Source organism: Trifolium pratense, linkage group LG7 (assembly GCF_020283565.1).
Source record: "Trifolium pratense cultivar HEN17-A07 linkage group LG7, ARS_RC_1.1, whole genome shotgun sequence".
Lineage (NCBI taxonomy): Eukaryota > Viridiplantae > Streptophyta > Magnoliopsida > Fabales > Fabaceae > Trifolium > Trifolium pratense.
Window position 1 is genome coordinate 38874659 of NC_060065.1, and position 17257 is coordinate 38891915.

At 30.8% G+C, this 17257-nt stretch overlaps 2 protein-coding genes across 5 annotated transcripts; both read right to left on the reverse strand.

Moving 5' to 3' along the window:
* Nucleotides 1-6105, reverse strand: LOC123893901 (glyceraldehyde-3-phosphate dehydrogenase GAPCP1, chloroplastic-like). Its single transcript, XM_045943731.1, has 14 exons — nucleotides 5835-6105; nucleotides 4643-4737; nucleotides 4456-4523; nucleotides 4329-4367; nucleotides 3489-3589; nucleotides 2792-2904; nucleotides 2553-2652; nucleotides 2318-2464; nucleotides 1442-1502; nucleotides 1232-1329; nucleotides 1001-1143; nucleotides 813-896; nucleotides 378-467; nucleotides 1-280 (listed from the first exon to the last, which is right to left on the reverse strand). The coding sequence occupies exons 1-14, from the start codon at nucleotides 5898-5900 to the stop codon at nucleotides 226-228; spliced, it is 1260 nt and encodes a 419-aa protein (XP_045799687.1). The 5' UTR covers nucleotides 5901-6105; the 3' UTR covers nucleotides 1-225.
* Nucleotides 6106-13100: 6995 nt separating this feature from the next.
* On the reverse strand, nucleotides 13101-15796 carry LOC123893902. Of its 4 annotated transcripts, none has more exons than XM_045943732.1 (6): nucleotides 15094-15794; nucleotides 14922-15014; nucleotides 14734-14835; nucleotides 14146-14451; nucleotides 13846-13895; nucleotides 13101-13402 (listed from the first exon to the last, which is right to left on the reverse strand). In XM_045943732.1, exons 1-5 carry the CDS (start codon nucleotides 15127-15129, stop codon nucleotides 13887-13889), a joined length of 546 nt encoding a protein of 181 aa, XP_045799688.1. In that variant the 5' UTR covers nucleotides 15130-15794; the 3' UTR covers nucleotides 13101-13402; nucleotides 13846-13886. The 4 variants fall into 4 exon arrangements, with proteins under 4 accessions (XP_045799688.1, XP_045799691.1, XP_045799690.1 ...); XM_045943735.1 differs by having other exon boundaries at nucleotides 13101-13345; nucleotides 15094-15274; XM_045943734.1 differs by having other exon boundaries at nucleotides 13101-13390; nucleotides 15094-15274.
* Between the last annotated feature and the right edge of the window lie 1461 nt (nucleotides 15797-17257).

Here is a 17257-nt window from a genome sequence, read left to right on the forward strand (position 1 = left end):
TTCCAAACAGGTAACCAGGACAGTGTCCTTTTTATTATATTCTTAAATGTATATGATGTGATCATCTATTTCTTCCTCTGTTGGAGGGGTTTCAGAGATGTCTGCAATCTTATAAATATCAAAAATCAAAACCAAAATCTGAGAACCTAAGCAGCTAATAATTTTTAACCTAACTCAAGGAAAGATCAGAATTGCAACACCAACAATAAGAGACACTAGTGGTGTTTAATTGTGTGCTCCCACCAGTGCCATGTGTCCTACAAGGTCCAACACTCGGTTGCTGCAATGGAAAAACAATTCAAAAAATGAGCAAGAAGTTCAGCTTTGAAAAATGCCACAAGTGTTCAGCTTTTAGATGTAATTACAAATACACGTACCTGTAACCCCACTCATTGTCATACCACGAGACCAGCTTCACGAAGGACTTGCTAAGCCCAATCCCGGCCTTAGCATCAAAGATACTCGACCTGTTCAAAAGAAATAATGTAAAATAAGCTGTTTATTTGGCAAACAAACATATCCCAACACAACAAACTAAAACTAATAGAATCATAGAAGATAAATATAGGTTCAGTTTTATGGCAAATTAGAATCTGGTTTTTACACATAAATAGACAGCCTCGTGTTCTATGGGATCTCACTTTCCAACAAAAATAATATAATCCAATTATTTAGTATTATGTAATGAAAATCAAGAGTCACATAATACCATATTATTAGCATGTATACTACTAGATAAAAGGAACAAGAGTCTGTCCTCTTCAAGAAGCTGATAGTGATTTATATTTGAAATAAAGCAACATTTACTTTACCTTGAATCACCAACGAAGTCATTAGAGACAACATCCTCATCTGTGTATCCAAGAATTCCCTTCAATTGTCCCTCTGAAGCTTGCCTTCATTTTTTTCAGTAGCAAAGTAATAGAAACAACCGAATGGTTAGAACAAAACAACTCAACAGGAAAAAATATAAGCCAGAGCAGAAAGGCAAGAGACATACTTTATTGCTGCCTTAACATCTTCATAGGAGGCATTCTTTTGAAGACGGCAGGTTAAGTCCACGACAGAAACATTAGGAGTAGGTACGCGAAATGCCATTCCAGTAAGTTTTCCATTTAGTTCAGGAAGAACTTTACCAACAGCCTGGGATTTCATAGCATACAAAGCCAATTTAGTAAATATATATGATAAGCACATAACCTCTCTACGGTTGTGCTTGTGCATCTCTAACCTTTGCAGCACCGGTTGAACTTGGAATTATATTTTGAGCTGCTCCTCTTCCCCCTCGCCAATCCTTCATTGAAGGACCATCTACTGTCTTTTGTGTTGCTGAGCAAAGAGAAAGACAATTATATGTTAACAATGCCACCACGGAAAATGTAAATTTCATCAAAAGAGAAAAAGAAAAGCAGAGGCTTTAACAAGCAAATGTGCAAGAGACCTGTTGTTGCATGCACAGTTGTCATCAAACCTTCAATTATACCAAACTCTTCATGAACCACCTGGTGAATAGTTTATGTAAGAATGAGAATTAGATTCTGGCGTGCAAGATTCCGATAAGGAAGGAAATAAGGAACAAATGAAGGGGAAGAAGCATCAAGTTAGATCCCCATTGCCCACCACCAGGGGATCAAGTTGATTCAAATAACAGTAGGTTGCATAATTCTTCAGCAAAAGACTTTTATATTGATTTAGAATTTCAGATAGATCAGCAATAATTCCATTAAGTTCTATGAATAGTTTGATTTGTTGTATTAGAAGAGATATTACTGAAAAACTTGAGGATGAACTATTAATTTAATGATCCTATTAATTTTTACTTTAATATTTTACCACACCTTCATGGATATATCTTTGACGAAAAGAATTATAGATCATAAACTGTGGCAAAATAAGTTGAACAGAGAAGCAAGATGACCACTATTTGATCATTTTTTGGACAAATTACATGAATAATACTATAAAGTATAGGCACGTATTTGACGTAACATTAAACAACTAACTTAAAACTCGTGAAACAGTCATAATTAGCAATCAAAAATCACATCCCACCACCATGAAAACCAGCGCAAGGCCCACACAACATATATTGCCGCACACCTGGTCTGCTAGTGGCGGCTAGCCACAGTTCGGCTGCGCAATACGGCACAATTGACACCGTAGGAAAAGTGAATATTTCATGACATGGAAACTCCCTAAAAAGATATTGTCGGATGTCCCCGCTTGGGGTGTCCCTAAAGTGCTAAGAATTTTCTAGCCCTTTTCATTTTCCAAGTAACACAATAAAGATGGCATTCCACAATGTGATCAATCAAACCTTGGCAAGAGGAGCAAGACAATTTGTTGTACAGCTTGCATTAGAAACAATGTCCATGCTGGGATTGTATGTCTTCTCGTTCACTCCTACCACAAACATTGGTGCATCAGCAGATGGAGCTGATATTATGATTTTCTTGGCACCACCCTATAGTGGAAAAAGATAAAGCTCAAATTAAGATTTGAAGGTGGCAAGAGTAAGGCAAAGAAGATACTGAAAACACTAAATGCACAACCTTCAAATGTGATGAAGCTTTCTCTAATGTTGTAAAAACCCCTGAAGACTCTATGACATAATCAGCACCAAAATCACCCCAAGGGATCTCCACAGGATCTCTGAATACAGAAATAAAAAGATAAATGTTAAACCAATTTTGTATAGCTCTATAATAACACCTCCACAAATATTGTCGACTAGTAATACAAACTTATATTGTAACATCAATTTCAATTATCAGATCTCAACCCATGATACCTTTTGCTCACAACTTTAACTTGCTTCCCATTAATTTCCAAAGTAGTGTCATCCAAAACCTTAATAGTTCCTCTAAATGGTCCATGAGTAGAGTCATACTTGAACATGTAAGCCTGAAATATTATATACAATAAAATGAACAACAAAGCACACGCCTATTTCTCAAATTTTAGAACATCTATATTCATGGTACATACTGTACTGAAAAGATAAAAGGCAAAAAAACAGTCAGAATGTCAACGCAAAAAAACAGTTATCACCCAAACTTCAAACACCCTAGAATTAAAATATATACTCTAAATTCCCATGTGTTGCACTAGAAAAGGTAACAGGCATAAAACAATTAAACAACATAGACTATGGTCGCATAAGATTCCAACTGAATCAACATAATACATGTTCCTGACGATTGCCAACATGTCTAAAGAACAGAGGAACATTATTTGAATATAAATTTAAATATAAACATTAACATAAGAATTCTGTTTTAGGAATGTGGAAACTGGAAACAACAGGGAAAAACAACAAAAGGAATGAGATATATGTATATATTATCATTACCATATGAATATATATATATATATATATAAACACATGCAAGTAAATACAGATTTAACAAAGTCTTCTTTAAGCAGTACAACAACCAAACTATGAGCATCATATAAGCACAACCACTATTGTAATTGCATATACATACCATATATTTGGCATCAATAAAAGGATCATTAATTGCAACAACATCAATATCATCACGGGAAGTAGCTACGCGTAACACCAACCTTCCAATTCTACCAAAACCTGGACATTGCATAAAACATTTGTTAACTCAACGCAAGCTGAAAATTTCTAAGGATATATTTCAGGCTTTATGACAAAGTTTATACCTGTTACATAACTACATTCATTAATGGTAATCTTTAACAATTATATAATGCTCGTGCACTTATTTGCATGTTCCTAAGACTAATCGAAATATAACATGAAATATTAAGTTGTTTATCATTCATAACTTAAAGCCCATTTGTATAGTTCTTAAAAATGCTTACAATTCAAAGATGTATTTAAAAAACTAATGAGCACCATGCAAGTCTTTTAAAACGGCAGAAGCTTCAAAATTAAAAAGATTGTTTCTGTTTTTATTTTAAAACATTTAGAAAACTCTCAAAAAGGGATGTATCACAGAATCCCTTTTACAGTCCCAGGAAAATAAACCAAAAACTTAAGCATGTCACAATTATAAACAAGTAAACAGAAGAAGTTACGTTATAATAGCAGAGTTAATGCAAAAAAGTACATGCGAACTCGACATAAAAAAAAAATCAACTTTCAATCAATTCAAGATATGTGTTACAAGTAACTATTAGATCCTAAATGAAACCGGGATATGATAAAATATGGAATGTAAGGCAAAGCTTGTAATCTTTCATAGTTTATAAGTATCTGGCACAAAATCGGGAGTGTATAATAAAATTCAATACAGCAAGTCTATACGAGAATGAAGAAACATCTAAGAGAACTCTGATAACAAGAAAGTTACCATTTATTCCAACTCTTGTCTTCCCAGTGCTGCTTGATTCTAAATAGACAAGACCAACAACATGTAAGAATTGAGAAATTGCATGTAAATCACCCAAATACACATAAAATAATTGTATTATACTGACTTTGTACAGGGAGAGGGATTTCCGTTGCTGTAGCGCGGATAGGCTGCATGCTTCGGGCATTGCAATTTCTGAGCAAATAACAATACATCAGGAACAAAAATAATAAAACAACATACTACCAAAACAACAAAAACAAACAAAGGAGAGAAAAAGAAGAGCACTAATTAAAAAATTTGTGTAACTCAACTGTAAGACTAATGAATCACATAGAATTGAAGTTCCAAATATGCTGCTTTGCAACCTCGTAGATTTTGAATTAATACTTGAGGCATTGCAAAGGCCCTGAATAATACATACAGAAACATTAATAAGATTCAACATCCAGAAAATACAAACAAATGCACTAGCCCTTAAATGATAACCAAATAAGAGTAAACTATTAGATGGAAACTCTTCATAACAATAATGGAGTCACTAGAAGAAAAATCTCCGCAGTATCTCCGACATAATCTGAACAACCATCCCATAAAACATGGTTTTATAAACAAGCTTTTTAGTTCGTGTAACATGAACATTTCGCGTTTTAGTCTCAAAAAAATTTGTCGTTTTTATTCCCGAAAACATAGGAAATAGTGTCCCCACCGATACTACATTTGTTCAGGATTATTATCACTACAAACCATTAATATAATGATATATCCAACAAATAAAATCAATAGCAACATGAAGCACGTATTCTGTGAACCAATTACAATTTCCAACCATTTTTTTGAAAAAATGAACCAATTGCAACCTGAATCTAATACTATATAGCCGAAATCCAAAAACAATCATTTGCTATGTTTATGACAATTTTTATGGACCCAAAACGGGAAAATAAAACATTACAACATTTCCTCCAGCTCCGTTTTCGTTACACGGACACCCCTTGGATTCGGCGTGTCCCGGTATCGGACACGCGTCGATGTCGTCGGTGTCGACGTGTCAGTGTCCGTGTCGGGTGTCCATGCTTCATAGTGTATAACCAAACATAGATTTTCACTTCCTCAAACAAAAAAATATATACAAAAATTTTCACCAAATCCAAAAGTAAGCTTAAATTTCGAGAACCTAAACAAGAAGAAAAAACAACAACCAAAAAAAAAAATTAAAAAAATAACTATAACTACAACATGGAGCATGAACCAAAACAACCAGAAGCATAGCTCAAAATTTTCCTATATTTTCCAATTAAAAAAAATGCAACGAAGAACGTATCAGAATCAGAAATGGCACTGTTCTTCAGAGTAACAAAATCAAAAACCAAGCATAAATTTCAAATACAAATGATCCACAAACAATAACAATAAATAATGAACCAAATCATATAGTATCAAAACCGAATTCAAAAGTTTCAAAATGAGAATCTGTGGTGCAATAAGAGAGCGGGAAGAAGAGACCTGGAAACGATCGGAGGAGCAAGGTGAGGCAACGATGGCAGATCTGAGGATTGAAGAAGCGGCCATTGGAGAAGATGAAAGGAGCAAAAACCCTAAAAATGAGGAATGTGTTCTCTGGTTTTTGCACCAAACTACTACGAAAAAAGAATAAGAGTAAATATGAGTATAATAATATATAAGCACACTCGTTTTTATGAATTTTTGTAATTTCTTAGCGGAGCTTCTTATGGAAGAGGACAAAATGTTATTTCTCTCTCTAAATCACTCTATTGGTCTGGTCTTAGGTGGAGAAGGTTGGTGGATCCTCTATGGATGACCCTACGTTTATTTCATATACACTTTCATTCTTTACACCGTAGATCTAAAACATTGTTAGATCATTCAAATTATTTAACTTTTATTTATTTTAGAGAAATGATATTTGTACAATAAATTTTGAACAACTTTTAAACAACTTTCTCTTTCATACTCTCATTATATTTTTACTCTCTCTCCTACTTTCTTTCTCTTTATTGGTTTTGCCCCAAAAGTAGAAGGAAAAAAATGTTGTCCCAATTTGTTGTCCCAAAAATTGATGTACAAATATCACTACTCTTATTTTATGGGTCATGCTAACCGATAGCCTGAGCACTGGTTAAGAAAATCAATAAAAAGAAAATTTTGAATAGAAAATAACACTTTTAAACCTTTTGAGGAGTTGACTGCACAAACTTCAATGCAAAATTACTATTTTTGCTCCATTAACTAGTGTTCGGGACACTGTTTAGCATTTTCCTTTATGAGAGTCTTGCTAACATGTGCCCATGCACATGTTCAAGATTTCAAAAATGGAAAACTTACATTGAAAAAAGTAGTATTTTGACTTTTACCAAATTGAATACACGGATTTTTAGGCAGTTACTCCTTCCGTCCCAAATTAAAAGGAAAAAAATGAAAATCACACTTATTAAAAAACAGTAAAACATGATAATTTCAACTATGTTTTTGTGGGTTTTCCTATGAATAAGTTTCATGGAAAGATGTAAAAATAATTTTTATTGATTGTTGTTTATTGAGAAAATGAGATAGAGAAAAAATTAAATGCAATTTGTATTTAATTTTATGAGATTAAGGGAAAAAAAAACCTTCTTGAAAATTATTTTTCCTTTATAATTTGGGACAAAAAATGAGATTTTTTCCCTTATAAATTTGGGACGGAGGGAGTATTTCTATATTGAGTTTCTTAGCATGTGTCCTAGACACATGTTAGCTTTCTCCTTATGATAATAATAATCATTCATACAGTCACACATATGAATGTAAAATAAATAAAAAATAAAAAAATCACATACAATTAATTGCATTTATAAATGTAAAACGTCATATACTCTACGTTTTTTTTCTAACGACAAATATAATGTTGTATTTTCCTCATGTGGACTTTGGGATCCCTTGATTCTCCATCGGTCCTAAAAAATAAATGATATATTTTTTATTTTGTCTATTATTCATATGATCTCATTTGACTATTTTTTTTTACTAATATGTATATGCAAATATATTATAATATGAGATGTTTGATTTATCTCGATGAATATTTTTAAAATATATAATTTTTAAAAATATATAATTTAATTTATTAATGATTAAAATTTTGCATTGGCAAACGTGAAGTTGGTCAACTAAGTCATTCTACTATTCATATGATCTCATTTGACTGTATTTTTCTACTAATATGTATATGCAAATATATTAGGATATGAGATGTTGTTTGATTTCTCTCAATGAGTATTTTTAAAATATATAATTTTTATAATTTTTAAAAATAAATAATTTAAGATATTAATGATTAAAGTTGTGCATTGGCAAACGTGAAGTTGATCAACTAAGTCGTTTATTTTGGGACGAAGGGAGTAATTGAAACTCTGGCACACAAGTAACAGATGTTGTGCAGGATGTTTAGACATCAGGATAAAGGTTGAACATTGAATGAACAAGATAAATATGAACGACAGAAAAAATAAATAACAGATATTGTTTAACTCAGTTTGATGCAATGTCATCTACTCTGGGGCTACCAAGCCAGAAAGAAAATCCACTATAATAGAACTGGTTTGGAACCCCCAACAATCACCTCAGTTTACGAAAAGACTAACGAAAGAACAACGAAAGACTAAAACGCTAAAAGACTCCTTTTATGAATAACGACTTCAATAAGTAAAATAGGTTTAACCTCTTGCTTTATATAGTCCGAGCAACATGGGCTTGATGAGAAAACGGGTAGCGTTTTTGTGTTTTCAAATTTGAGGTTTCATACTTTTTTTTTACAAACTCATATTGTTTTTTCTAATTATTATTGATGAATTTATTTAGTTATTTTATTGTTTTAATAATATTTTTTAAATATAATATTTTACTTTTTAAAAAATAATGACATGAAATATATTTATCAACAAGGACACTACCATGTCATTAATAACCTTGACGCATCTCCAAAAATTTGACTAAACTATGTTGGGGGATTAAAATTGATGAAAAACTAAAATAGGAGATCAAAAATTCATGTTTTTTAAAATATGGGGACCAAAATTGGATTAAAGCCATTTTTTAAAATAATACGTTTGAGAATATTCAATTGAATGACAAAGTAAACAAGCTCTCTAATTAAGTGACACCTAAAAATTTCTATGAAAATGCACAAGAGAGCTTCGTGGGAATTTCGCTATATATATATATATAGCGAAGATATAATTAATAGGAAGATAAGATAAAAAAAAATACACTTTATTAAATTGGTGTTAGTGTTTTAAAAAGACACTTAAAAAACGGAAGGAGTAGTACTTTAATAATGATACTTCTTTTTTGCGTAAAAATAATGATACCTTTTTAAAAAAATTATTTCGAGAAAATTGAACTTTTACAAAAAAGAATAGAGACTAATGAAAACAAAAAACATATTTTTTTAGATACATGAAATGATAAGTCATTAAAAACTCAACACAACTGGTGATGTTAAATGACATTCAATACTGTCAATTTTGATATTTCTACCGGTTGAACTAGAATTTGTGGAAGAAAAAAATATTTATTTAACTCTAAATAGAACAAAAAGAAAATATGGGTGTTGATGTTGAGAGCACTGAAAGTACGGTGGGCATGATAGTAGGGGAGTATATTCTCTCCCTCGTGTGAATTTGTCCTGAGCTTGAACGGAGAGGACTAGTGTAAAACCTTTTCTCGGATGCCACGTTGGGATTTTGCCTTTTCTTATTTTTTTTTATATTGTTTTATTGCTTTTTTTTTTATAAAATGTTATTATTATTACACCTTATAGTCTTATATATAAGGAATACATTGAGAAAAATACACATATTAAAGAAACTTATTTTTTTATTAAAAATTCTAAAATGTTATTATGTGTTATTATAAAACTAACCTTGAGAATATGTCTGTATAATTAATGCATAACATTGAAATATGTTGCATTTTATACAATTTAATACTCCCTCCGGTCCTTTTTATAAGGAACAATTTGAAAAAATCACACAGACCAAGGAATCACATTTAACATAATTATTTTCATTTAATACTTTTATAAATTTAAATTTATTCCATATATACCCTTATTTAATTACTCTTTATACAATTAATTTACTTATTTTTAAATTCTCTCTCATAATAAATAAGGGCATAAGTGAAATTGAACATTTAAAACATTTGAAAATTGGTCAAAGTTTCTTATAAAAAGGACCAAATTTTTTGTCCTAAGTGTTCCTTATAAAAAGGACCGGAGGGAGTAATGGTATACAAGAGATTATTTATTTAATAAAGAATAAATTTAAAGAGTGTTTCTTATAAAAATGACCAATTTTTTTCCTCCAAACTGTTCCTTATATATAGAATCGGAGAGAGTATTATTTTATTTTAACAAGTAATCAAATTGTTAGAAGTTATAATTGGTTGACATCATTTGATGTTGTGTACTGTAAGTGTAAAATTATTTTATACATTTATTCAATAATGTATTGTCATATTCTTTAATAAATGTGACACTTCATATATTTTAAAATATACTCTCTCCGGTCCTACATATAAGAAACACATTGAGAAAAACATATATACCAAATAGACTTATTTTTTTTCATTAAAAGTCTAAAAAGTTATGTGTTATTCCAAAACTAACATTGGGAATGTGTTTGTGTAACTAATGCATAATATTGGAATATGTTGCATTTTATACAATTTAATAAGGGTATACAAGGGATTATCTATTTAATAAAGAATAAATTTAAGGAGTGTTTCTTATAAAAAAAACCAATTTTTTCTTCAAAGTGGTCCTTATATATAGGACCGCAGGAAGTATTACATAATGTGTCGGTATATTATTAAATATATGTGTAAAATGATTTTACACCAACTGTATATATAAATTAAATTATTTATTAAATCTTATGAATTATTGCTTTTTTATAAAATAAAATTAAAATGAGATTAATGGAGTGGGCAGGGCCATGGCCCGTCCTAGAATTTTTAATTTTTTTTTCATAGGTATACTATTTAGCGGCGGTTATAAACCCCCGCTAAATAGTTTGTGCAGTTTGTTACTTTTCGGTTGCGGGGTTTCAAACCAAACCATCAAGAATTCTTTAACAGTTTTCAGTTTCTGGGGGTTTCAAACCCCGGCTATTTCGATGACCCAGAATTCAAATATCCTTCTTAACTTATTTTTTTAAGCACCCCTTCTAATGTTATATTGTTTATTAATTTACGGATGTTTTAAAATGCGTAGTTTTTTTAATCACCTCTTCTAATGTATTTTTTTAGTTTTTTTTTGCATATTCGATTTATATTTGTAGCGGCCCGCTCCAATTTTTCGTGCTAACTCCGCCACTATACATTCATATAGGGGAGGAATCAAATTACAATACTTTCTAAGATATTTCTTATATATTTATATTACGTTATTATTAAATACATGCGTGAAAAAACTTTACCGTAAATATATACAAATTAAACTAAATTAATATTTTATTTGTCAAGATGGATAAGTGAAATTTCCGAGGTTCGAACCTCAACCTCTGCATATAAAATGCGATGTATTTTACCAATTGAGCTAAACTCACGGGAACTAAAATAAACATTTTAATAAGTATATAAGTATATATTAATGCATACAACGTTTTTTATGAGAGCTGCTCTTGGTTGTCCAATGGCCAGCTTGACTGGTTACTGCCACGAAAGGTTATCTAACATTTTATATTACATTTGATGTGTTAGCTCAATTGTATGAGTTCAACGATATAACTTCATCAAGCTACTTACTCCGTCACAATTTGATTAACATGGTTGACTGTTTTACGCATGTCGATGCATAACTTTGACGATTAATATTTTTAATTGTATAATAATAAAAATTATAAAAATTTGATATTTTAAAAATACTCATCGAGACGAATCAAACAACATTTTATATGCTAATATTTATTTTTGTTTATTAGTAGAAAAATAAGGTCAAAACACAACAATCAACAATCAACTGTATCAATTAAATTGGGACGAAGGGAGTATTAAACAACTCTGGCTCGGTGGATAAAGTTACTCTCCGCTAAAAGAATGGCTGCAGTTCGAGTCATGCTTTTTCAATCAAATTTTATTTTTTTGACACAACCTTCAAAATAAAAATTCATGATACCTATATTGTTGTAAAATGATCATTTTAATTAATAGACTTAAATGCAGTTTTGACCCCTTAAGTTTTACAATTGCTTAATTTTGACCCCCCTACATTTCAATTGTTTGATTTTAACCACCTAAGTTTCACCATTGCTCGACTTTAACCCTCTAGGTTTTAATTACTCGATTTTGGCCCCCAAGTTTACCCCATTTTGCATTTGCTAGCCATCCGTTGACTAAAAATTGCTTATGTGACATTTTTTATAAAAATTTAAAATATGTTTTAATTTAAAAATAATTTAAAAATAATAATATTTGCTTTTATAAAAATGTATTAAAAATTGTTTTTTTAATAAAAGGTTTAATAATTATTTTTTATTTAAAAAAAAGTTTACAAAGTTTTTAAAAAATAGTTCATAATTTTTTTTTTACTTTTTTATATAACAAAATTATTTTATAAACTACAAATAAAAAAAATAATTTATAATTTAGTTTTTTTTAAAAAATTATAATTTATTTATTTATTTTTAAATACTTATTTCATTTTAAAATGCCACATAACCAATTTTTAATCAAAATATTCAACAGGGGGCTAGCAAATGCAAAATGGGGTAAACTCGGGGGTCAAAATCGAGCAATTGAAACTTGAAGGGCTAAAATCGAGCAATTGTGAAACTTAGGGGATTAAAATCAAGCAATTGAAACGTGTGGGGCCAAAATCAAGCAATTGTGAAACTTTGGGGGCGAAAACTACATTTAAACCTAATTAATACTCCTTTCGGTCCTATATATAAGAAACACACTGAGAAAAACACATATACCAAGGAGACTTATTTTTTTTTATTAAAAATCTAAAAAGTTATATGTTATTCCAAAACTAACCTTGGGAATGTGTTTTTGTAACTAATACACAACATTGAAATATGTTGCATTTTATACAATTTAATAAGGGTATACAAGAGATTATCTATTTAATAAAAAATAAATTTAAAGAGTGTTTCTTATAAAAAGGCAAATTTTTTTTTCCAAAGTATTCCTTATATATGTAAGATCGGAGGGAGTATTTTTTTTCCTTTCCCAAATTTTCAAAAAAAAATGTTAACAATTTTAATTATATTCAAGTTTTTCCTAACTAGTATGTAAAAGGTATTTTGTTACACTACAAGAAAATTGCCAGTTTGCGACGGTTTTGGAAGGGTTTTGCGGCGGTTTTTGACCGTCGCAACATCATATTACGACGGTTCAGCAAGTGACGCAGTTCCTGGCGTCGGCAGCACAAAATAGCGACAGTTTTCCAAACTGCTGCACAAACCGTCGCAAGCGATGTAGCGTCGGTTTGAAACCGTTGTTAAAGGATTTCAAACCGTCGCAAGTAAGAAAATTAGTTTCACCCTTTCCCGACGGTTTAAGACTGTCGGCATTGTCTTTTTTAGTTAGCGTCCGTCTAAAACCGTCGCTATTCTTTTTTTTTTTTTTTTTTTTTTTTTGCCTTTTTCTGTTTGTTTATTATTTTGTTAGCTTATAGCCTTTCTTGTATTTTTAAAAATTTCTTTTTTTCATACTCAAAACTACTAAATAATTCATAAAAAATCCAAAACATAATAATCAACAATGGAAGCATAAATGTGTTGGGAAAAGTTGTTCCCTCACTATCACTTGATTTTACTTATCCGAGACATTCACATGATGGTCGGGATATGTATATGAGCCATCAAATGTTTTGATTTGCAAATATTGCGTAAACTTGAAAAATAAAAGAATGGATGAGTCAATATTGTTATTACAACAACATAGTTCCTGTGGAATCAACGGTGTCTCATTGATCCTTCCCCTTGCCTTTTCCTTCCGAGACTTTTACCCTATATGATGAGAGAAAAAAGGTGCTTTGATTTTTCTGTAAAAACCTGCAATAGATTCTACAAATAATATTAACATCACTAAAGGAAGCAGAGTAAAGTTCTTCTCTTATATGCAAAGCTCATTAGCTCATTAGTTAAAGTTCTCCGAAAAATCATGATTTAATGTTACTATACCAATTACAATTACAATATCCATATAGAAATGAAACAACTTGATAAACTGATTAGTATATAATCTGATAAACTATGTTACTAATTTAAGAAAAGATTGATATCACCACCATGATCCACATTATGTGTGCAAGTGGTTCACATTGTGAACTCTACTAGTACTAACCATATTAATGATGCCAAAACAGAACATGATGCTACCAGCAACATTAAATATCCTAATCTCCAAAAGCAAACACCAATACTGATTTCGTCCGTGAAAGAATATAGAAACTTTGTCATTCTAGTACTAATCACTACATATATCAAGCTTCAGAATGATCACTTACCAGCCATGTAAGATTCCCTTCATCATATGTATGAAATAGATTCAAATAATCTGTACATTAAATCAAACAAACAGACCCTCCATCAATACACTTAAAACTTTCAATATACAAAAGAAGGACATATAAACCAACCAAAGCCTAAAAATATTCAATATACAAAATATTCAATATACATTATCCTGCCTCACAAATTTGTCACTGCTTATCAGAGTAATTTTGAAAAAGCTTTCAAATCTATTCAACTAACAAATTTAGAGTTAAACAATATTATATAATAAATACATAGGGAGATTGTCTTACATGGTTTCCTTTCATATTAGCCATAATAAAAGCAAATTGTTCTTTCAACTGATCAAATTCAGCAACTTTTGTTTTTAGCGCTTCAACTTCAGCAACTTGTGTAGTTAGCGCATCAATTTCGCTTTGCATCTTGGCTATTTGTGCATCCGCAACTGATGTTGAATGACGAGAACTATGTCCAAAAATCTGAGATGGTGTTACACCAAGTCCTACTCCTCGAACATACCCATTATGCTCTTTCCCAAACACTTTCACAAAAGATTGATTCACCGAATTCGATGCACGAATTTCTTTTTGTAACTCTTCCTGCAAATAATATTAATACAAAGGAAAAACAGAGTAAAGTTCTTCTCTTATATTTCATATAACAAACCCTGTCATATGAATCTTAACATCACTAAAATCTCTAATTATTTGATCAAGTGAGAATGAGTTAATCATCGTAAAACTACCAAATGAAAACAAGTACTAATTATAAGTGCTTTCACAGTGTGACTCATGCAACAAGTGCTAATTATTCATTAGTTTACTGCTTCTCATAACAGATACTGCTAGCAGATTTCACATCATTAACAGGAAATTTCTTACATTTTTTTTTCGAGCCTCATCATTAACATATGCCCCGTTTCGCTTCTTGTGAGAGACTTCATACATGTCCCCTCTGCTGTAGGTCCGCCCATCTCGTCTTTCCTAAATTATTGCACCATATAATTAAATTAACTATACAATGTAATAATTTTCTAATAATGATACAATGTAATAATTTAATTGTATACCATATCATCCCTTGTTCTTGCCAATGACTTTCGGCCTAACGTATGGGGAATACATTGCTTTTGGCGGTTCTTCGCATTTTGATCTGCTTTCCTCTATATTAGATAACGATCAATAAATCAAAAAACTAAACTTAAGAACAAAGTCTAAAATAATTCAAATTATTGACATTACCATAGTGTCTGGATGCAATCTATATTCCAAATACATTGCCCAATGATCTTTTGTAACTTCACCCGGGAAATTCTCTATGTTTTGTTCAACACTAAGAGACCAATCATAATATTTGTTGAATAAAAAAGACCGGTACTCCTTCCACTTTTTCCCCAAACTTGAATAAATATACTTTTGATGATCTTGATAATATTTAACAAATTCAACATTAACGAAGGGAGAAACTGGACCTGAAGGTGATTTTGAAGGTTAATTGATGAATTTGAAGATTAACGAAGGGAGAATCTTACCTTGAACAAACGAGTTTGGATCTTAAGAAGATTGAATCTGGAACGAAGTTCGAATCTGAAGGAAGAATCGATCCGAGTTGTGAAGAAGATTGAATCTGAAGTAACGAACGAGTTGTGAAGAAGATTGAATCTGAACTCGTGAGTACTAGCTTGAATCAGTTGTGAAGATGATTGAATCTGAGTTGTGAAGATGATTGAATCTGGAATTGATATGTGAATCAGTTGTGAAGAAGTTTGAATTAGGTGTGAAGATGATTGAAGCTAAGTGTGATTGAACGAGCAATTCCGCGCTATGGTATCACTCACCCACGACGGTTTAAATGAAAGGGTCGTAATCCCTAAATTTAAAATTAGCGGCGACGGTTGGTAGGAACCGCTAGCATCTATCAGTCGCAAATCAAACCTTTTTTTGTAGTGTTACTTTTGAAACAATGAGACAATAAAATTTTCAACAAATAATCACGGGTTTGATCCATAACTTTTTTTGTACAGGGCCGATTCCGACTATTGTTAACTATATAAAACAATTTTTTCAAAAAATAAAAAAAGAAATCGTAATTAACAGGATTTTATTCCTTCATTTCATATGAGTGATAAATCTATTTTTATCTCTTACTATTACTAATTTTCCCCCACTAATTTTCTAACAATTACAATAACACCAAACTTTTGGAGGAAAAAAAAGAAGTTAATTTTATGAATATAATTGGTTGAAGTAAATGGACACATGGGTGGTCATCCTAACATCAAAGAATATTAGGTTGTGAAATGAGGATCATTAGTGGTTGAGAAAAATTGATGAAATCTCTCATTAGCCCTTTAATACTCTCTCGTAGAGTAATAATTAAATCTTAGACTTAATCTTCTTCTTCTATCATTTCTTTAGTGCTTCTTTTGTAATAAAAACATCAATTCTACATGAATTCTCATCTATCAATTTTACTTTTAATTCAATAATCAACTAGCAATTATCAATATTTCATACTCTTGTAACAAAAAAAAATTCATACTCTTAATTTTGGAAACCCTTACAATTAACTTCCTACTAGTTGCAAGCTACTATGAAATATGTACAAAGTATATGAAAATTGTTCGGATGGTTCGAAGTGGAGAATTCAACATGTGGGGAAGTCACGTGTGCAAAATAGGAATAAATAAAGTACAACACATGCTGCCTTTCGTAACACCACCAAGTCACCAAGAGTTACTACCAACCCACCAACCAATATTGAGTATATTATAATATGATATGATGGTCCTTATGTGGGATGGTGGGTGGCTTTTGTTGTCTACTTTGGTTGATGTCAAAATGAGGATGCAAATTTGAATTTGACCTATGGATGGAGACATGTATGTTCCTTACGTAAGTTATTAAATATCGCAAATTTTAATGATTCTTAATAATATATTAAATAATTTTTAATTTTTTTAAATTTTTTTAATTAATAATATATATGATATAAACTTTCAATCCAACGATAAATTTTATAAAATTCGTATTCGGTAGATCACTTGTTCACAGCGGACCACTTGTGAGGTGATCCACCGTAGCATTAGCCTATTTTTTTGGTGATATATTATAATGGGTTTGGCAATTTTGGTCCAAGTTGATATATTATATTGATGAAGTGAAATTTAATTTACTAAGTATGTGTTTGGTTCTGCGACGGGTTGACAAAATTGAGTTTGACAGAATTAATTTTGGTAAAATTGAGTTGAACAAAATTATTTTATGCTTGGATACATTAATGTAAAAGTGATTCTCAAAATTTGACGTTGTTTGGATAATTTAAAACAAAATTGCTTTTGTATCTATAATTACCAAATTGAATTTTAGTGTGTTTTTTCATAAAACATAAAACAAAAATTACTAA

What these genes read in the sequence shown, in the direction of transcription:
- LOC123893902 (XM_045943733.1), bottom strand. Translation starts at nt 15,129, where the DNA reads ATGTATTTGGAATATAGATTGCATCCAGACACTATG. An exon ending in CAAGAACAAGGGATGATATG is followed by an intron (nt 14,836 to 14,921) that starts GTATACAATTAA and finishes GCAATAATTTAG; the next exon opens with GAAAGACGAGATGGGCGGAC. An exon ending in ATGAGGCTCGAAAAAAAAAT is followed by an intron (nt 14,452 to 14,733) that starts GTAAGAAATTTC and finishes TATTATTTGCAG; the next exon opens with GAAGAGTTACAAAAAGAAAT.
- LOC123893901 (XM_045943731.1), bottom strand. Translation starts at nt 5,900, where the DNA reads ATGGCCGCTTCTTCAATCCTCAGATCTGCCATCGTTGCCTCACCTTGC. An exon ending in TTATTGATGCCAAATATATG is followed by an intron (nt 2,905 to 3,488) that starts GTATGTATATGC and finishes ATAATATTTCAG; the next exon opens with GCTTACATGTTCAAGTATGA. An exon ending in GACTTCGTTGGTGATTCAAG is followed by an intron (nt 468 to 812) that starts GTAAAGTAAATG and finishes TCTTTTGAACAG; the next exon opens with GTCGAGTATCTTTGATGCTA.